Below are 21,805 nucleotides of genomic sequence, written 5' to 3'. Positions count from 1 at the left end.
AGTTTGCAAGAGTCACCGTGAATTCATGTTGTTGGACCCGGTGACACTCCAGGCCTCCCACTTCCCAGAAGGTGGAGATCCTCCTTGTCTGGGGGACACACATAACTTAGTGAGCTTCTGGCAAGCCAAGGAAGTGGCTGGGAACCGAACACAGAAAAGTAATGTCACCGTTTCCTTAAATGTGTTCTAAGATTACAAAGTGTTCAGAGCAAAGGGTTCCCTGCCCAAGTAAGTTTGGGAAACAACCCAGGCCAGCACCGCAGACGTTCTACAGGCTGGAGACCCTCTAATATGGCTGCTTCCCGAATTCTGGTCGACAGGATGGGAGGCGGATCAACTTTTGTGTAAAACCTTATGGGATTAGTGTTCTGGGCGGAGGCTTAGGAAACAGCTTGTTTTAGATTAGCAAATGGGAATACGAGGGTAGAGCTGGAAAAAACATATTTACTACACAGGTATTTTAAAAAATAAAAAGCCACAGGGGTGCCTGGGTGGTGCAGTCAGTTGAGCGCTTGGCTCTCGATTTCTGCCCGGGTCACGATCTCAGGGTGGTGAGATCCAGCCCCGTGTTGGCTCTGTGCTCCACAAGGTGTCTGCTGGAGAATCTCTTTCTTAAGCTCCCTCTGCCCCTCCCCCACAGCCTTCCCTCCCTTAAAAAGTAAAGCCTGAGAAAATCTTGTCTCAGAATTTGAGGAAGCAGGACTTAAAGTTGGTAATTACCACCTATGATAGATAAAGGCAAAAAAAGGATTTGTAGTTGGGTGGGGGGAACTTAGGGCCAAAGAATTGTCTCCAAGGCCCTAAGAGGTTCTATGCAAAGAATGTCATTAAACCTTATGCCAGTTTTAGTAAATATATTTATTTTGAAGCAGAATATACCCACAGACAAGCCAATAATTTAGTTGAACTAGAAATCAGAAAGTACAATTTAGTAGGCTAAATGAAAAATTCCACATGGATATTCTAAGATATTTTATGACAGATTATCCTGATGGACTAGCCTAGTGATGAGTTCTTGACACCTCATGCTGACATGAAGGTCACATGCTGTCTGAGCGTGTGCAACCAAGCCGGTGACACATGCTCTGGGAGGGTGGGGCCCCTGCAGCCAGGAGTCCCCAAGGCCTGGCAGGGAGGCTGAGGTCTTTCCCACTGGGCTGAACCTCCTCAGGTCTCCAGTCCCGGCCATCTCAAGAGAGCTCCCCTTCCTGTGCCCTCCGTCCTCTTCAGCGTGACCAACTGCCATGGCTCACAGAGTCCTTCTCCAAACAATCCACCATCAGCCACCTCCAAAGCTCTCCAACTCCGAAGTCCTGATTATCCAAGGCCTCTTGGTCATGGCAGGCAGTGGCTTTCCGTGTTAGGTCCTGAAGGCTGCACTTAACTCAGGGATCTCTCTGAAGTTTAGCAAAGTGGAATTTATGTGCATTGTGCTATGGACCTAAGAAACTTAAAGATTTGTCCTTGAAGATCCACTGACTTGAAACTTTAAGATCCTGAGAGAGAGTAAGTGTTGTTAGAAGTCTTATTACAGCATTAAACATGCCAGTTAGGGTTTTAGAAGATGCAGAATCCTACAACTCCTTCATGGGAAGAATGACAGATGATACGTGCAAGAAATTGGCAATTTGTCTTCCCAGAAGCCCTGGGGCGTACAAGGTGATGTTCTACGTGGTATTAGTCACAGAAGGCATTTGTGGACGGCCCCAAGAAACTGTCCCAATATAAACAGGAGAGAGGATGGAGAATGGATGAGAAAGGAGGAAGACCACTGGTCAGGTGGCCCATCTGACAGGAGGGCTGACTCCTGAAGGTCAAGTCCTCATGTCCCAGTGGATGAGAGATGGGGACCACCCGCCCCGCCGCCCCCATATACAATTCTAGTGCCTCAAACCTCAAGCAGAGCTGGAAGGTCTAGCCTCACCTCTCTGGATGTGGAGGGCTGTGGATAACCCTGGGCAGGGTGTCTTGTGTCCCAAGAACTGGAGTGAAGAAGTCACTCAGACTCTCAGGTTCTGAGATTCCTTTACATGTCCCAAGGGTTTAGGCTAACACGTTCACCTCCCCTAGACTCAAGCTCTAAGGTCTGGGTGACCCATGTAAAATGCGTTCTCAGAGTGGGTCCCCCCCTCCACGGAGGGGAAGGCTGGGGTTTGGCTGAGATGGCAGGTTTTATCCACGGGGCACAACAATGACTTTGACGGTTGATTCTGGTTCATTTGCGTTACTTCCTTACTATTTTTGGTAGGATTTTAAAATGATTGGTTCATTAATTGTTTAACAGAGGAATAATCCGGCAGAGGCAACCAGGAGTTTGAACAGGATCTTTCTTCAGTAGTATCCAGCCTAGAGAGAGGAGAGAGGGATCCTGGTTACTCTGCTGGTCTAAGACCCCACCTGACCAGCCCTGGAACAGGAGATCCGTATCGGGACTCTACCAAGTGCCTCTTATCTTCAGAGACACAAAATGCACTGTATTTAAAAAAAAAAAAAAGGTCCCTGTCTCCCTAAGATGTTAAGCATGGTCTGGGCTGAGGACAAAAGACTATACCCTCCTGTGCAAAGTAACAATAAGAAGTCAGGCAGTGGTGAGGAGGTGGTGTTCTGTCTCCTGGTGGTGAGACAACCCCAGGGTTGGGCCAGGAATGGAAAATGTTCACTTACTATCCTCCAGTCGTGAGTGGGAGGCTGAAGCCTCCACACGAAATCTGGAAGCTGGGACGGCATTCTTGATTCTCAAAGGCCTCATGACATCTCTCAATGGTAGCCCTTTCGATTTCTCAACTTTTTAAAACTGGCACCCCCTACCATGCTTTCTGTGGTTTCTGTGACACTTTACTGGAACTTGGCTTGGTGTAGATGTGTGTACACACACACACACACACACAATTTTTTTAAATGCATAGAGAAAACTCCTCTCCATTCGGCGAGTCTGACATGCTCCCTTTAAACTGATCAGAGCTGCTTTCAATCTCCCATTTAACAATGTCCCAAGCCTGTTCTCGTTCTAGTGAAATGAATTAATGAAGTCGCAACCAAGCACGTGACAAAATAATTACGTGCAGAAAAGCCATTTCAGGAAAATGAGTGCAGGCCCAATAAAGACTCCTCAAATAAAGGCACAACGTGGGCTCAGAATTGCTTATTTAAAATAAAAGGTGATTTACTAGAAAGAGGACAGAAGCTCAGAGTCAGAAGAGAAGTCAGTGGAGAAGCGAAGAGGGAAAGAAAACCAAATCCTCACTGGTCCCACACGGAACCCAGAAAGGTCCAAACCACTAAACACATCCACTCACAGTAGTGACAAGCGGGTCTCCCTGGTGAGAGAGACCATGGCTGGCGGCCCTCGTTCCACAGATGAGCAGGCCGAGGCTGAAGGGTGGGCTCAGAACAGGCCTTGCTCAGAGGTGGAATTTGGCTGATCTCAGAGCCAGGGACCGAAGCCATATTTTCCTGTTTCCAAGTGACGTGTCTTTATACGCTGGTGCTTCTGTAGGCGTTCACAGAGAAGGCTTGTCTGGCAAACCTTCTGGGGAGCTCTGGGCGGGCTACCTGGCCTACCCCAGCCTGTCGGACCTGGAACGCTGCCCCTGTGGGGAACACCAGCAGCCTGGAGCCCTGAATGTCCCATGATGCAAAGCGGTCCCCCCAGCAAGATGGTGCCTTTTGGCTGGGGACGGACAGGTGTCTGGGGACAAGAGAAGAGGGCAGAGGATGACTCAAGACCCATGCACGCCTCAGAGCTTGGAGAGATGCGGAGGGAGGAGCCTCTCGAAGGCACACAGGGTTTCGATTCACGCCCTCTGCCAGCACGAGTTCTGAAGTCACACTTCTTTTGAAACACCCAAACAACTCCAAAGGAAACAGTGACTTAAGAGTATTTTTTAGAAGATTGGTCTCCCCTTAGAAAGCAAAGGGTTCACCATGTAACGTGTGGTCTATAGATCAGAGGGGGTCAGCTCCAGGGGAGCCGAGTGGATGGGGAGGAGGGAGGGACACCTACGATGCTCCTTTTTCTAGAAGTGATGTGGGCTTCATCTAGACCCAGCTGAGCCATTACCTCCACATTTTTTTTTTTTAAAGACCCCAGCGAGCCACCCTGGCCCTTTTAAAAACTATGGCTACGTCAAGTTTGAACACTGATACCCGGGGCCAAGCAAGAGACTGCCGACTCGACCCACTTTACACAGAGATAGAAAAAGAGCAGTTCCTATCTCACTCTTAAAGACAGAGCTGGGCCATGGGATCTGCGGTCCGTCACTGCTTATGGGACAATGCAGTCTGAGCTGCGAGAAAAATCAACAGGGCCTTTCTCCTCAGCACAGCCTTGTGTTTCTGAGAAAACCCAAATGATTTCCAATGCAACTGGTCTCTCCAGTTCCACCAGAGCGGTGACCCCGGAAGATGAGCCACTCCCAGCTTGCAAACTGGAACCAAATGCAGATAAGAACAAAGATATTTCCAGTGAATGCTAGAATCTGGCCTCCCTTCCAAGGCTATGGTGTCACGGGTGTTGTCACTATCTTTGATGTGTCGCCCTGACTGGCTAGCCGAGCGCTCAGAGAACACGGTGGCTTTGCCCCCATGTCCGTCTTCACTTCTGTCCCCTTGGACCTTCTCAGTCACCCCTAGGGACTCATGGACTGCCTTGGGGAGGCAGGTATCATGGGCCGCTCGGGGAGCCCACGTCTACAGTAACACCCCCAGAGACAGAATTTACAGGGCAGTCAACGGGGGCTGCAAAGCATTCACCTTCCCCTGCCACAGTCACGCCAGCACACAAGTCATCCCCTCGTGACCTGTGGACACCCCATGCGGATGCCCGGCACACTTGAGAACTGCACTGCCACCGAGACACCCAGGACCACAAGGATCAGAGCGCTGGATGGCTCAGAATCCCTCCAGCAAGTTCTACAGGGTTTTGCCCTTTGGGTTTTTGTTTTTGGGTTTTTTTTTTAAGATTTAATGGTTTATTTGAGAAAGAGAAAGATAGTGCAAGCAGCGGGGTGGGGGAAGGAAGAGAGAGCGAATCCTCACGTGGACCTCCCACTGAGCACAAAGCCCACAAGGGACTCGAACCCACGGATCCCAGGACCCTGAGATCATGACCCAAGCCAAAATCAAGAGCAGGACCCTGAACCAACTGAGCCATCCAGGAGTCCGGGGTCTTAAACTCTTACACCAGAGGCCAGCACAATTCCTCCGTGATCATTTAGGCCCTGCCGGCTGCATGGCCACTGCGGCACACACTGAGCTCTTGGGACACGAAGTCAGCACCGGGTTGTAGCTGTTCCCCAAGAAGACGGCCGGGGGCTGCAGTTCACCAACCCTGTCCCAGACTCGGAAAGTGAATAGGAGAGACAGAATTTATCTCTAAAAGCCGACGAGCTCCCATGACAGAAGAGGAGTGTGTCTGGCAGCCAACCGGGCGGGCCCGGAAAGGCAGTGACTCACCTTGAGCAGCACGGCTGCCACAACGCCCAGGAGAGCCAGCAACAGCAGACCGAGTTTTCCTCTGTTGAAGCGCTTCAGGATGAAGAATTTTGTCCAATCCACCTTTGACTGGCTGTTGGGAGGATACCTGAGCTTGTTAGCACCTTCCCTCTTTAAACTCTTCAGCAGACAGGGCCGCTGATGAGAGAAGGTATCGAAACTGTACTTCCCGTGGTAAGCTCCCATTCCGCTAGAACCTGAAACAGAGGGACCAGACAAGACAGGCTCCATTGTAGGGGACACAAGCTACCTGTCTGCATGAACCCCAACGGAGGAAACCCATGGCACTCCTTGCCGGCCTGGACACCCCCACCTAACTTCTCAGCACAAGTGATTCTTTGAGGAAGTTCTCCCCCCGCCCTGCCCCTCTTCCTTCACCAGCAAGTTGATCTGCCTGCCAAAAAGGGGCACTCTCCAAGGGTCCAGTGAGGCTTGTGGCTCTTGGGGCCAGTGGCTCTCACTGAGACCAAGGACCCTGCTCTGTGTTCTCTAAATCTATTCCTGCCACAACCCCTTGGAATGAAGGCATCAGTGCCCCTCATTCCAGAGACTATGAGGGAGCCTGCCAGGGTCAGGCAACTTGCCCAAGGTGGAGAATGCAAAGCCAGAATGTGAATCCAGGTCGGCTGAACTCTTAACTACCATGTGCTCTTTTCCTGCTGTTCCATGTGGCTTTGTTTATCCACAGCCCTCTTCCCCCACTTGCTTCCTCTAAGCTCCTAGAGAGCAACAAAGACAGGATGACAGGGTTACCCACTGGGTGATAATAAGCAAGTATAAATCCTTGCCCTCTTTTAAGCCATGCTCTGGGACAGTCTTCTTTATTATGGGTGCTGGGCAGATATACTGTATGGCACGGTGGCATGAGGCATAGGAGAATGGGGCCAGGAAGGCACTTACTTGGTGCTCTGGGGGCTGCTGACACATCATTTTGGGGACAACTGAAGCTATAGGGAAATTCGGTAATATGCATCAAAAGACACACATTGTTACGGAGAAATCGAAATTATATGTTAACACATTGACAGCATTTATGCCTGGGAGACTACTACGTTTCAACCTTACAGCTGTCCGTAGAGTTTTGTGGTTGCCCTTTTCCCTAAAAAAACCTCTTATCACTTTTAGAAACAGGAGGAAAAAAGCATTTCACTTTGAAAAAAAAAACCAGCTCTAAGCCTTTTTAACACAGTATAATACTTTGAGACATTTTCCCCAAGAATCAGAAATTGCACAAAACTGTATTAGAATCCTATCCTGGAAAAATGTGGACTCACAAAAACCTAATGCCAGGAATTAAACGCAAATACAGCCCATCTGTAGGACGGAGCACTGGTCGGTTACTGAAATCACGACACACGACCGTGCCGACCTGGGAAGATACCCCACTCTACTCTCACACACGGGTGAAAAACAGAGTACAAGTTTAAACAAAATATTCTTGCTTTTACGTTTACGTATGTGTGCAAACATGCGCAAGGAAAGGAATTTTAAGGACGTACCCCAGAGCTTAAAGAGTGGGGTAAGGGTAATCTAAGCTTTAATTCTTCTCTTTTCCTAGGAAGCCTGATTCCTTCTGCGTGTAGCAGGCAAAAGGTTTTGTTATAAAGAGGAGGGTATGGTCAATGATGCTAAACGCAAAACAGGGACTGAACACAAGTCACTCGACGTGCACTCAGGAGGCACCAGGAATGCCCGAATCTTTGCTGGGAGCCAGGATCCTGGGGGGCAGGGAACCACTGAGGCACAGGAGACTGGAGTCTCACAGAATCTTTTAAGAAGCTGGGCAGTGAGGAACAGCAGCCTCCATCCTGTAAGCTATCTTCCCTTTTGTTCACCGCCCCTCCCTCCACGACACGCTCAATCCATCAGCAAATCCTGTTGCTTGACACCCCCTCCCCCCACCCGCCCAAAATATCCAGCCCCTTTCCATTTTGTGCCCTGCAACCAAGCCAGTCCAAGCCACCACTAGCTCCAGTCTGGGCCCCAGCCCAGGCCTCTCCCCACCCGTCCCTCATGTGCACCAGGCATGGTGCTGGGCGCTGGCGATCCCCCCACACCCTAGAACCAGACATGGGGCACGCATGGGTGGCAGGCTGTGGTGTCTTGGGCTTCTAAGACAGTGGCTTTACTGTTTGCTTCTTACTGTGAGAATTCCTACACACTCGTTATTGGTGACACTTCAACAAGATATTAGAGAGGCAGACCACCTAGCTCCTGAAGGAAAAGTAAGAGCAGGGCCGGTCGTCTGGAGTGTGGAAGAGGCAGGCGGGTCACGGCCCAAAGGGAACAGCAGGGCCCAGGCTGTGTCCATGGAACCTCCCTGAGAACGAGCACGTCCTCAGAACACCAGGAGTCTCTTGTTCTGCGCCCCACACAGAGGCCTTGGGGGGCCGTGGGGGTGGACCCCGAGGACGACTTCGCCCCACCCTGAGCAGACAGCAGGGGGGGTACTCAGAAACTCCCACTGCCGTGTGCTCTGGGTGTTCCGCACTCGGCATCCACTACCTCACCGTCAAAAAGACAGAGGAGCCTTATCCGTGAATCCGAGACCTGGCTTTGGCCAAAAAATAAAAATTTAAAAAATCCCCTCAATCTAAGAAAAGGACTGTAACCAAGTAATAACCAATACATAGGCAAACCAGTGAAAGGAACAAAACCAGTTACAGACCACGCTGGGGGCTACTAAGGACGGAAGGGGTGACAGGACAGAGTCGTCTGACAGCCAGACGACCCACGCCGCCATGGGACTCTGGCAGCCGGCGCCACGCGTGGCCGAGGGGGCTACTCACCTACCCCCCCGAAGGGCAGCGAGCTGAGGGTGAAGTGCATGATGACGTCGTTGGCCGTGACACCGCCACTGGACGTGCCATCGATCATCTGTCTGACGAGCTGAGGGAGGGAACACGGGCTCCAGGTCAGCAGCGCCCGTGGCGCCGGCCGTGGCCAGGAGGGGAACTCGCGGGCTCCACACCCAGGCCCGCCCGCCTGCCTCTGGTACACGGTGCCGCCTGCATCAGCCTCCGAAGGCGCGGCTTGATTTGGCAAATGCGCCATCGCAGGTTATGTGCTCAGATCCCCGTCTGGCCCTTGGAGGCCGCCGTAGCCTCCCGTGTGCTCCACCCCTGCCTCGGGCCAGGGTGCCCCTGATGGCCACAGAAGCCTCTGTCCATGAGAAACAGTCCAGACTGCATTCGGAGTCTCAGCCATCGCCCGTTTTTCCCCCTCTGCTCTGAATGACGGCACGGGACTGACAGTACCCTGGAGTGTTCGGGAACTGCCAAGAATGTTTACGTGTTCAGAATTGGAATTCGATCTGTTTTGAAGAAATGGCTGGCCCAACACCAAAATAGGCATGAGGACACCTGATGAAGTGTCACTTCTCCTTGCTGCCCACAAGGCCTCGGGAGTTCGAGTCACAAGGGTCACAGTGGGCTGTGGTAGGGCAATCCTGTCGCTGGGCAGCGCGCCCCATGGACGTGCACCCTGCCCGGTAGACTTTGGGCTTCAGGGCTCTTGTGTGCATCACCTGTGGTCATTCAACACGTCAGACCACGATTAATAACCCATTATTCACGGAGGCCCACGCGTCCAGGGTTCCTTCACAAGGCCATGTCCCCATAGCACAGCAGGCTCTGGAAGCCGTGTGTCACCACGCACAGAACCTCCGTGCGCAAACTCCTCGGACCTTGACCGGCACCCCCTCCCTCAGGTTCTCCCACTCCTCCAGACGGCTCCTGAGCCCAACTGCACACCTCGAGGCCAATGTCCCTCAGCAACAGCCGGTCCCCTCGGGAGCCGCGCGACATGGTCGGGGGGCTGCTCACCCTGGTGTAATAGGGCGTCACAGACTCACCTGACTGATATGGCCCCTCGCTCTAACAGAGAAACTGAGGAAAGTGAAGTCAGCGATTTCACAACTGTGCCCGTGACTGTGCCAGACACCGCAGCCCCACACAGCCCACTGAGGGCCACAAATGCCACTGGGGTAAGAGCGAAGGCTCTTACACAGGAACACCCTGGGAGTGCAGGCCACAGAAGCTTCCAGTGCTGGTGAGGAAGCCTTACAATTACAGGGGAGATGTTTGTCAGCGCAAGAGATTATGACACAGCCCTGAAGACTCAGGTCTGACCCCAGGGAGCGTGGGAAAGGTAGCAGCCATAACCCCAGGGCCTCATTACTCCAGATAGCTGTCTGTGAGCAGCGCCTTGCTCGGTGAACTCTGTCACTGGAGGAAACAGACCATGTGGCCAGGAAGGAACCGGGTCTGTGACAGCGGCTCGTGCCAGGGAGCCGTTCTCTGCAGCACCTACCTTATCGTTGTGAGAAAAGATGTAGAAGGCCAGCGGCTTTTCACGGCTGTTGATGAACTTTATGGCCTCGTCGGCATCCTTCACGGGCACGATGGGAAGAATGGGCCCGAAAATTTCTTCTCGCATCACCCTGGCTTCAGGATCGACGTCAGTAAGGATCGTTGGGGCTGGAAGAGGAAATGGTGAAGTCAAAGACAGGGACGCCAAGCTCTCCACTTTTTTTTTTTTTTTAAAGATTTTATTTATTTATTTGACAGAGACAGATCACAAGTAGGCAGAGAGGCAGGCAGAGAGAGGGTGGGGGAGGCAGGATCCCCACTGACCAGAGAGCCTGACGCAGGGCTGGATCCCAGGACCCCAGGATCATGACCTGAGCTGAAGGCAGAGGCTTTAACCCACTGAGCCACCCAGGCGCCCCGCCAAGCTCTCATCTTAACGTTTGTTTCTGGCTCACTGATCCATCCCTTCGTGCTCCCGCCCAAGTATTAGCTACTGAAGAATATAAAAAAAAAGTCCTGAAAAAATCAGTCCTGATGTGGAGGAACCGTGCGTGTCTCCAAGCTGGTGCATCCGGGGATCCCCCAGGCAAGCGAGGAGAAGATACAGACGCCTGAGTCTAGTCACGTCTGACCCTGTCGGCAGCCACATCCGCATGGACCAGGGGGTGGGGACTGTTTCCATCTCGCTCTGCGCAGGTCCCTCTGGCACTGCACACAGCCCCTCCGTGGATCAAATGGACACCATTTCTTGGTTCACGTGCTTCCACACATAGGATGCCACCGACCTTTAACTCTGTCAGGTTAAGAATGGACTTCAGGGGTCAAGAGACCCTGAGTTCAGTGTTCCAGCCACTATGGGGAAGGCGCGCAAGACAGGCAGGCAACATGGGTGCTGACAAGGCTTTGCAGAGTCCCAGCATCCATGCCATGCCAGACCAAACTGCAGGGGTCTGAAAGACCCCACAAACAAGCCAGGTCTTCAATGAAAAGAGAAGGCACCTGCCAGTAACAAGTTCGCTCTCTTCCTTTCCCCCTCATTTCCCACTAGGTCATCCCGGCAACGTGGCAGAAGATGGCTCTCTCCAGCACCCTGCATGGGAGTCTGCTGTCTCCCCAAAACCACCGCCCGCTGCTTCCCGGGCTCAGAGAACCGTTCTGGGGTGGGGGCAGGGGGAGTCTACTCCCTACGCAGCTGTGCATGCAGGTAAACTGACGTTGACTGCAGGTCAGGGGGACGTTCGTAACTGGTTGATCTAATTGCAATAGACCCTTTTCTCTTGCTATTGATGCGCCGAGGAGCGGCCAAGGTCAACAGCTGATGGGAAAACAGAAAGATGAAAAACTGGGGGTTTGGAGGCTGTTACTGATGCGAGAATACTTTCTTCCTCATTGTTTTAATCCTCTAGGGTTTTAGGTTCTTTCAAGTTGGGTTTTTTGGGGATGTGCAGAATCCTGTCTGATAGGAGGGGATAAGTAAAGCCATATAGGGCAGCTCCTCAGCCGAGTAAATGTGTCTCTCATTCTTCAGTCACCTTATGTTATTTTACAACAATGTGTTTGGGGGCGCTTGGGTCGCTCAGTTGGTTAAGTGTCTGCCTCTGGCTCCCGTCATTGCCCAGGGTCCTGGGATGGAGCCATGTTGGGCTCCTGGCTCAGTGGGGAGTCTGCTTCTCCCTAGCCCTTCCCCCTGCTCCTGCTTTTCTCTCTCTCTCAAATACAAAAATAGAATCTTTAAAAAAACAAAAAAACAAACAAAAAAAAAACAGTGTCTTCAAAATGCAACAGGCATACATACTCCTGGCGAAGAATAAAAGAACACAAAAACAAAGTAAACAATGTCAAGCCTGAGAGATGAAAAACATTTCTGGGGTGCCTGGGTGGTGCAGTCAGTTAAACATCTGACACTTGACGACGGCTCAGGTCATGACCTCGGGGTCATTAGATCAAGCTCTAGTAGAATCTACGCCCAGTACAGAGTCTGCTAAAGATTCTCTCTCCCTGGGGCGCCTGGGTGGCTCAGTCGGTTGGGCACCTGCCTTCGGCCCGGGTCATGATCCCAGGCTCCTGGGATCGAGCCTCACGTCAGGCTCCCTGCTCAGCGTGAAGCCTGCTTCCCCCTCTCCCACTCACCCTGCTTGTGTTCCCTCTCTCACTGCGTCTCTCTTTGTATCAAGTGGATAAATGGATAAAATCTTGAAAAAAAAATTATCTTTCCCTCTCCCCATTCTGCCCCCCTCCCGCTCTATAAATAAATAAATCCTTTAAAAAAAAAAAAATGAAACAAGGAAACATTATTTCTGGACCAGTACTGCCACTAACTACTTGTGGTGGAATGATTTCCTCCTTGGGCTGTCCCTCCTGCCAGAAACCAGAAGGAATTACACAAGAGTTCTGTTTTGCTTCTCAGGGTTAAGTTACAGGGTGTAGGGAGGGAAAAAAAAGAAAAGAAAAGCTGTATGTAAGGCAAAAAGCCAGTGCAACACAGGTGGTATTATTTGTAAAGACCCAAAACCAGCTCTAAGTGGTTATATAAGAATGAGCACCAGAAAGCAGCGTGTCACTTCTCCTTAAACATTACATCTCCAAGAACTTATTCAGCGTCAGTAAATAGTGTCAACGGAAACTGTCACACTGCCCGTGTCCCCAGAGTAAAAGGTCAATTTCCATTACCTATGTAGCGTGTGGCCTCATCGGTCTCCCCACCGAAAGCGATCTTCTGTCCTTCCAGCAAATTTAGTATCCTCTTAAAATGACGAAGGTTGATGATCCTCTCATAATCGGGAGATTCTTTTATATTTTCACCATAAAATTCCTATTTAAAATCATTGTATTTAACCGCCACAGGAGACTGCTATTTCAGTTTAATAAGCGCAAAATCCACCCGTGCCCGAAAAGCCGTCTGGTTGTAGATCACCGCCCTCCTCCCTCAAGTGGTCTAACAGTGTTTACACTTCCTGGCAGGCTGGACATGAGAACTAAGGCAGACGCACACACCAAGGACCCTCCATGATGTCCGGGGTTCGTAGGGTCATCCTGCAGACCAGCCGGGGGTCGTGCCGGGAGTGAATGCTCTCAATTTACTCTCAAGTCAGGGGGCACCTGGGTGGCTCAGTGGGTTAAGCGTCTGCCTTAGATCATGATCTCAGGGTCCTGGGATCGAGCCCTGCATCGGGCTCTCTGCTCAGCGGGAAGCCTGCTTCCTCCTCGCTCTCTGCCTGCCTCTCTGCCTACTTGTGATCTCCGTCAAATAAATAAATAAAATCTTCCAAAAAAAAATTTACTCTCAAGTCAGGAGGAGTGTTGTTCACCCCGCTCCAAGCAACCCCCCAGGTCTAGGTGCTAAGAATCTCCCCGGCAGCGTGCTGACGGGCCCCAGCTCCAGAGCCACATGCAGTGGTTTTCAAGGCTGCCTGCCCCTTAGAATCACTGGAGACCCCAGACCAGCTGAACTGCAGTCTTCAGAAGGTGAGGACTGGAAACTTCTCATACATGGGAGAACCTCAGGTGAGAACTGCTGTCTTAAGGATGTGAATGCCTCAGAGGAAGGCAGAGGGGATCCTACTCCCTTGAAACCAAGTTCATCCCCACACTCAGCTAAGCACGTCTTCTCCCATCTCCAAGGGCTTTCAGTCTCACAGGACGTCATGAAACCCTGACATCCCATATTCCCCGAGTCTGGCCAAGACCCCTTTCATGTTCTCCTTTTCTGGCCCCATCTTCAGTCCCATCCCACAGAGCCAAGTGCCCCATCCAGACCTTCAGCCCTTTGTGCCCAGAGTGAACCCACTTGGATCCATGGTCTTCTCTCAACTTCCTGGGAGAACTTTTCATTCTCTGATCATAATGTTACTCTTCGGTGTCCCCAATCCTTCCTTTCAGTGCTCAGTTAGCATCTGTTGAGTGAACTATGACTGTTGCAGAAATTTCTTCCACCCAGGGGGCTTTAAACGGCCCCCTCCCACCACTGAGCTCAGTCACACTGGTTCACCCCCTTCCTTTCTTCCAACCCAAATCCTACATTTCTGCGAGGCTGAGCTCAGACCACTTCCACAGCATTTCTCAATTCCTTCTAGAGAGATCTTTACTTTGGACACCCTGAAAGACTGAGAGAACCAGGCCGAGTACAGTATCAATACATATTTGATTAATTCACTCCTCCAAACTACCGGCCTTCCTAAGCCCTCTGTACATGCAAGAACGGAGAACCTTAATCAGCAACGGCCAACAGGCCAAGGGCCTCTCCCTGCATTTCAGAGGACTGCCAATATCCTCTAAAAAAACCACAAAACATAACTATTGATTTTTTTTCAAAGCCTGTGCCACAACTAACCAGTTGTTCCAACACATCAACTAGACAGCTGAAGAGGGTTAAACACCAACCTAACCTTGCTCCTAGCAGACACCTTTCTCAGAAAGGTGCCCAGAGCATTTTGAATAAAACCATAAATTAACTCTGCCCCATATGCTACTGGAATTCTCCAGGGGGTGGCGGGGGGGGGGCGGCGACCAGGGATGCTGCCTGCACAGAGCTGATTAGACACGTTTATTAATGAAATCAATGCACTCAGATGTGTTAAGCACAAACCTTCACGGTTTCCTTAATCTTCTGCACAATTTGATGCTGGAGAGATGGTTCACAGAGGACATAGTCAGGAGCAATGCAGGTTTGGCCACAATTCATGTATTTCCCCCAAGTTATGCGCCTGAGGTGGGGGAGAAAACGGAAAAACCACAGAATTCAATCTACTATTCATCTGCTACATGCTTTTCTGTAATTTGAGTATTCTACAACTAGCATGTACTCAAAAAACTACTTAGTAGGCTTTGTAGAAAAAGAACAAAAATACTTTCTTTATAAACTTAATCTCTACATCAGTCGGTTGGAACTTAGAATGCATTTTCCCATCAACACAGTACACTCTGAGGAGCCGGGACGTTCTCATGCCAGCTTTCGGGAAATGGTACTTTAAGCAGGGAAGCCCTTGCCTGTTTTGAGATAAGCAGCAGCCTCCCCACACCCTCGTCTCCTCTGACTCTAGCCAAGGGGGCATCGGGACGCCGGGAGCTCCTTACAGACATCAGTTCTCCTGGCTGTGGCTGTAGGTCCTGCTGGCAGGAGGTTCAGGTATAAAGACAGCAGCCAGCCCCCAAGACCACCCTCTTCTCTGAGGAGCCCCGCCCCGCTCTGGAAAGCCATGCCCGCGTGAGGATCAAAGCCTGCCACCGGCATCTTTCCCGAAGGCTTCAGGTTCTGGCAGCTAGACAACCTGGACACGGCCAGCCTGCCTCCAAGCCCTCTTTGCCCGTCTCAGAAGAGGAGAGAAAAGCCAGACTGATTTAGCGGAGCACCTGCAACCTGGCGTTTTCTGGTGCCCAGGTGCACGATGTTACTGAGTGGAAACATGAGTAGTCGCTGATTCTGTCAACAAAGGAACTCATTAAGAGGAGAGTGTAACACCTTCCTGCTGGGAATCTAAAGATTTTACTATGTACATGCGATCCTTTACTCCCTCCCTGGATCACCTGGCAGGCCTGTAACCTCAAGAAAAGAAAGCACTTCTCTGTAACTCCTAAGGACAGCCACGAAGTGCCGAGACCCGCCGCTCATTTCCTCAGGCAGTGGAGGCAGGAGGTGGTTTGGGAAAGAGTTCCGCCGCCCCTGGGGACATCAGCCACCCAAATGCCACGATGTCTCTCGGAGCCAGGAGGCCCAGGACCCCGGGGCACAGAGGACACACCAAGCTATCAGCGTCGGGAAGCCCTCGGGTACAAGGAGGCTCACCGGCAGGCGACGTCCAGGTCACAATCTGTGTCGACGTAACACGGGCTCTTGCCTCCCAGCTCAAGTGTCACAGGGGTCAAGTGCTTGGCAGCGGCTTCCATGACAATCTTCCCAACGGCCGTGTTCCCCGTATAGAGGATGTGGTCAAACCGCTGTTTCAGGAGCTCCGTGGTTTCTGGGATGCCACCGTTAATCACGGCATACAAGTCCTTTGGGAAGGAGAAACAGAGGCACTGACGTCACCAGTAAATCCCCCCGTCTAACGAGCGACTTCTTCGACATAAACCTGCAGCGTTCTGGTACACCGGGAAAAGAGGGGGACCAGCGCCGGGGAGGAGGCAGGAGGGAGCTGACAGAGGACACATGGAGCACAAAGTTTGATGGCGTCTGAGACCCACCACCTGCGGTGGAAGGGACCGGCACTGGTCCGCAGGTTTCCACAATGAGCTCAGCTGTGAAGGCAGCCAAGAGGGGAGAGCAAGCGGCTGGATTCCACCGGGGAGGTGCATGAGACAGGGCCATGCAAGCTGGAGATTTTGGTGAAGAGTCTGTGGTCGGGGACCACGGGACAGGTCCCAGTTGAGTGTCTTGAGCTGAACATTCCAGCGCTACACAACCCTGCAGAGCTCAACCCAGGCCAGGAGGCAGGGGAATGGAGTGAGTGCAACTCGATGTAATGCAGGGGAGAGGCAACGCGGGGGAGAATCTCCGCTCTAGAAGTCAGATCCGGACCAAGTCTGGGGTCTGTCACTCGCTAGCTAGGGGCCCTCAGTAACCCTACTGCACACACCTGTGAGCCTGTTTCCTTAATCGGGACTGGGGAGAGGTCCCACAGCTGTGGGCTGAGCCCTCGGTGCCCTATGCTTTTCTCACTATTGGAATGGAAGAACGTCTCATGCAGCAGCATGACTCGAAAAAGCAATGACAGGGAACATATGGCAAGGAAGGGACACAGAGCCAGGTGTTCAAGAGACTCGGAGCGCATGAGATAGAAGCGGGCTTGGGGGCCTCATGCTTCCACCTGATCTCCTACTAATTAGGAGGGCTCGTTAGTTCTCACTCACTCCACAGTTCAAGTGCTCAGCAAATGCTTCAAGTTGTAACTTGCATGGGTTCATCTACAGAACATCTGTGATTAGTCCCCCAACAAACTCAGAGAGAGTGAGGTGGGGGTGGGCCTCGCTATCCCCACTGAGTGGGAAAGTCAAGAATTAACCCCGGTGAGTGGTGAAGTAGGACCTTCAACCTCGATCTTCTGGTTCCAAATCCTACTCAACCCCTGATATCATCCTGTCTTCATCGCCCTCTTGAGCCGGATATCCACAGCTACTGGGACATCATAGTTCCGCCGGCTGTTGCGGCAGTGACAAGACAGCAAGGAGAACCCACGGTGAGCCTCCAGATTGCTCGAGGAATGTGTCCAACTCCAGCTACGACACTGTACAGAGGCTTTGCAATGAAGGCTAAATTAGGACTCCTCCCTACAGCAACTCCATGCAGACAGCCGTCCACGGTACACACTAGGAGGAAGAGCAGATGTATGCCCCACCCCGCGACACCCCCCCCCCCCACCGGCCACCAAGAAACAGATACGCTGAGGATGGGTCAAGACATTATTACCTGGTCCAAATACTGTGGGAGGAGTTTGGCCAAGAGCTGAGCTGTTTTTTCACTTAGTTCAGAAGGCTTGATAATGACAGCATTTCCTAATCAAAGCAAAAAAAGCAGGAGAGCATCTTTTAACACTTGAGTAACCTTAAAACCTACCACAACAGCGCTCATGGTGGGAATACAGGCTAGGTACTCCCATTACTTCAGCAGCTTTGAATTCTACACTTTCTCAACGAGCATAAGAGATTCTTCGTTTTTTGGTTTTTTAAATTTTGAGAGCAAGAGAGCACGCGCATGTGCACACGCATGAGTGGGGGAAGGGCAAAGGGAGAAGGAGAAGCAGGCTCCCTGCTCAGCCCCAACTTGAGGCTCGATCCCAGGACCTTGAGATCATGACCTCAGCCAAAGGCAAATGCTTAACCAACTAAGCCACCAGGCGCCAAGATCTTGTCTTACTTCCTCAAATTCCTTGGTTCTCATTAACTTCACATCACGGACAGTAGGCTCCATTATCCTCTCCTCCTCCTCTAGCTTTACTCCCACTCTCCCAGCTAGACTTTCCCGTTTGCCTTGGAATTACTGGGCAAACAAGCCTTGTTGTCAACAAACATTGTTGACTGGGATCTAGCAGAAGAAAGAAATTAATCTCCTGGCATTTGCCACATACCCAAGCTAGCATGACTCCCACAGCCCCCAGCCAGATGAAGAAACGGGTCAAATACAATCAAATGGTTCGCCCAAACACCAGAGCTGGCAACTACAACCACCCGAGAGCACCGACGGCTGACTCTGAACTCTGGAACCTGTCACTGCACGACTTTAAACCTTCATGGGTTCACGGTCCGGGTATTTCAAAAAACAGGCACCATGCAAATCACTTGAGCCCGCTTTAAAAAAGAAGAAAAAAAAAAAGATAATAAAGGAGCGCTTGGCTGGCTCAGTCCAGAGCGCGTGACTCTTGATCTCAGGATTATGAGTTGGAACCCCACGCTGGGTACAGAGATTACTTTAAAAGAAAAAAAAAAAAGTTAAAAAAAAAATTCCTTTGTGTGTCACGGCTCCTCCCAGCCCAGACGAATTAATATCCCATCCCAAAACCACCTTTGGCCGGTTCCACCACGCAGGACCTGCCCACCCACCCACCTTGAGAGTGTACTTTCACTTTAATAAACTGCTTTGCATTTGCTAAATATACATTTATGATAATAATATTTTTGCATCCTCGGTAGTTGCTGGTGTAAAGCAAGGCAAACCACCATAGCAAATGTGTTTCATCAGCCACTACCCTTAATTTACGACCCGTGGAAGAGAAGCAGCCCCTCCGAAGAGTCAGGGAGACAGAAGCTGACCCCGGACCTGCGGCAATGGCTCCGATCAGAGGCTGAATGGTGAGAACAAAGGGGTAGTTCCAAGCTCCGATGAGGAGTACGACTCCCAGGGGCTCCGGCTGGACATAGGCCTTGTCCAGCATGGTCAGCAAGTTCTTCTTGGCTGGTGTGGCAGTAACCCATTCAGGAAGATTCTCCAGCACGAGATCCAGTTCGCCAAGAATGGTAATGACTTCCTGACTGTATGCGTTGAATTCACTCTGTTACAAAGAGAGTCCCAGTTAACCTTGTGCAAGTCTGACACACTTAGCCCTGAGTGCCAAAAACCAGATTACGTATACCTGCAGTGACATTTATGAGACTAAGCTGGTTTACTGCGCGCACTCACACCCTTCACGCCCTCAGTGAGGGCTTGCTAATACAGTCAGCCCCTCTAAATCCTTCTTTACTGATTCAAGCCTTTTAATTTTTTTTGTAAAGATTTTTATGTATTGGTGAGAGAGCGAGCGACCGTGTGCACAAGGTGGAGGAGAGGCAGGCAGAGAGGGAAGCAGGCTCCCCACCCAGCAAGGAGCCTGACACAGGACTCCATCCCAGGACCCTGGGCTTGAGCTGAAGGCAGATGCTTAACCGACTGAGCCTCCCAGGAGTCCCTGATGCAGGCCTTTTCAAGTCAGGATTCAATATTACCTCTTTCAGGAAGATTTCCCTGATGAATATTAGCCTGTCTTGATCACACTTTATAATATAATCACAGGAATTCTGCCTCTAGCATGTATCCTAACATTTCATCATCACACACTGATTTATAACTAAGTTTGTTTCCCAAATTTAAATCCCTCAAGGGCCAGGACTTTACTGTTCTTTACTAATCGTATATACCTACATTCTTACTCAAATATCTGATGTTTACAGAGTGACTAATTCATCCTTTCTGAAATCTTAATTATGCCACCTTATTTGATATCTCATTGTTACTACTACTACTGGTGTTACTACCCCTTAAGATAATCATTGCAGGAAATGAGGGGGTCTCACAGAGCCAGAGCAGGGCCTTGTTACCCCTGGAATAAAGATAAAACATAAAAACAAAGTGATAACAATATTACTAGAAAACAGTAATATACTAATGCCCTAAAACCACCCAACACCTTGCTACTCAAAAAGTGGTTCCAGGTTTTTTGGGGAGGACGGTAGAGTAGGAGAATTCTGAGCTCACCTCCTCTCATGGCCTCTCCAAGGCTCCAAATGCCTAGAGAATAACTCCCTGAGGATGACCTAGAGACCCACAGAACACCTCTTCCACAGCTAAAGACATAAAGAAAAAGCTACATGGAACAGGGTGGGAGGAGTAGAGACACAATCTAGTTCAAACGCACACCATGGGCACGGGGAACCACAACCAGCAGTGGCATCACAGGTGTGGTGATACCCCCTGAAGATGGAGGGGTTCAAGCCCCACATCAGGTGTCCCCGCCCTGGGGACCCGCACTGAGGAGCCTCTGTAACTCTGCCTTTGAAAATCAGCAGGGCTTAACTGGAATGGGGATGGGTTAGTGAAGAACTAGAGGGCTACAAGAAACCAAGACTCTGGTCTCCAGGTGTTGCCACACAAACTCACTCACTCTGAGACGGCTTGAAAAGCGCCCGGACCATACGTGAAAGAGATTTATTGACTAATTTTAGGGGGCGTGCAACATTAAAAACAGAAATACCCATTCCACAATTCCATTTCCCGGTATTTACCCAAAGAAAATGAAAATACTAATTAAGGGGTTCCTGGCAGGCTCAGTCGGTGGAGCAGGCGATTCTTGATCTTGGGGGGTGTGAGCTCAAGCCCCACAATGGGTGTAGAGAGGATTCTAAAAAATAAAATCTAAAGAAAAAGGCAAAAACCAAAAAACCCCTACTAATTCAAAAAGATTGATGCATCCGTACGTTCACGGAAGCATTATTGACTATAACCAGGATATGGAAGTAATCTGAGTGTCTGATAGATGAACAGATGAAGAAAACATGGTACACACGCACGCGCATCGGTATGTCTTGAATGGAATACTACTCAGCCCTAAAAAAGCAAGTAATCTTGCCATTTATGACAATATGGATGGACCCAGAGAAGGTGAAATAGTGAAAAAACCCATATTGCACAGCTAAGTTGTACACCTGAAACTAATATCATAGTGTATGTCAACTACACCTCGATTTAAGAATATGAAATAATAATTTTTAAAAAGTATGATTTCAAAATAGGCAACATGGTATCCACCTGGGAGCTTGTTACACACTTTGAATCTCAGATGCCCTCCAAGACCTACTTAACTCTAACTTGCATTTTAACAAGATCCCCAGGTGACTCACCAAGGGACTCGAGTTTGAGGAGTCATGGCCTAAAACAGAGTCAGGGAGGAAAACTTATGCGCACAACTAGCAACCCAAAAACCTCTGTCTATAAAAGAAACCATAAACCACAAGGCAAGAAATAGACGCGGAGAAAAACATTTTGCGAGATATTAAGCTGACAAATGACCAAAATCCACAATATACGAAGAATTCTTACAGATCATAAGGAAAAGGACCTCAAATGCAACAGACAACAGGCAAGGATCTAAAAGGCAATCACAGCAGAGGAAGAGGCCAGAAGACACTAGTCTATTTGTTCTCTCCAATCAGAAGCGCTAAGCAAGGTAAGAGTTTCGGGAAACTTGCTTTATCAGTACAGCTGGAGATAATACTCCCACGGTGCTTGCGTAATCAAAAATAAATTTTAAAAAAAATGCAAAAGCTCGGGCGGAATGCCGTCCCCAAGTGGGACGGCGAGAGGCGGGTGTCCCGGCGCCGCGCGTGTACCTTGCACAGATCGGCGCCGATGGCCTGTAGGATGTCCTTCTCGCGCTCCTGCACCATCCTGCGCAGGGCCTCGAGCTGCTGTAGCCGGAACCTCAGCGGGCGCGACCGGCCGGACGCGAACGCGTCGCGAACTCGCTGGATTCGGCTCTCCATGGCCTGGTCCTACCGAGAGACAGGAGGTCGCGGCGCGCCTCGGCGGCGGGGGCGTGGCGGACCGGAGGGATGGCCCCGCGGGCGGGCGCCGCCTCCCTCCCCGCCACTCCCCTCCCGCCCGGCGCCCCCCACCCCATCCCCCGGCGCGGACCCGGAGACTCAGGCAGCTCACCCAACCGCTCGCTGTCTCGGCGGCGATCTGCGCACCCGTCCGGGTCCGACAGTCCGACCGCGGCCGGGCGGGGCTGGGCTCGACCCGCAGCCGCGCGCCGATTGGC

General features: G+C 50.9%; 1 protein-coding gene across 5 annotated transcripts; it reads right to left on the bottom strand.

The window, feature by feature from the left end:
• Positions 1-843: 843 nt before the first annotated feature.
• Positions 844-21,800, bottom strand: ALDH3A2 (aldehyde dehydrogenase 3 family member A2). Of its 5 annotated transcripts, none has more exons than XM_047706341.1 (12): positions 21,700-21,800; positions 21,375-21,536; positions 18,553-18,784; positions 17,206-17,291; positions 15,586-15,794; positions 14,389-14,506; positions 12,474-12,615; positions 9,805-9,971; positions 8,283-8,382; positions 5,455-5,690; positions 4,215-4,286; positions 844-2,346 (listed from the first exon to the last, which is right to left on the bottom strand). In XM_047706341.1, the coding sequence occupies exons 2-12, from the start codon at positions 21,525-21,527 to the stop codon at positions 2,332-2,334; spliced, it is 1,530 nt and encodes a 509-aa protein (XP_047562297.1). In that variant the 5' UTR covers positions 21,528-21,536; positions 21,700-21,800; the 3' UTR covers positions 844-2,331. The 5 variants fall into 5 exon arrangements, with proteins under 5 accessions (XP_047562297.1, XP_047562295.1, XP_047562294.1 ...); XM_047706339.1 differs by having other exon boundaries at positions 4,215-4,335; positions 21,375-21,537; positions 21,692-21,788; XM_047706338.1 differs by having other exon boundaries at positions 21,375-21,537; positions 21,692-21,788.
• Between the last annotated feature and the right edge of the window lie 5 nt (positions 21,801-21,805).

This window comes from Lutra lutra, chromosome 16 (genome assembly GCF_902655055.1).
Source record: "Lutra lutra chromosome 16, mLutLut1.2, whole genome shotgun sequence".
Lineage (NCBI taxonomy): Eukaryota > Metazoa > Chordata > Mammalia > Carnivora > Mustelidae > Lutra > Lutra lutra.
This window is presented reverse-complemented; position numbering and strand designations above follow the sequence as displayed.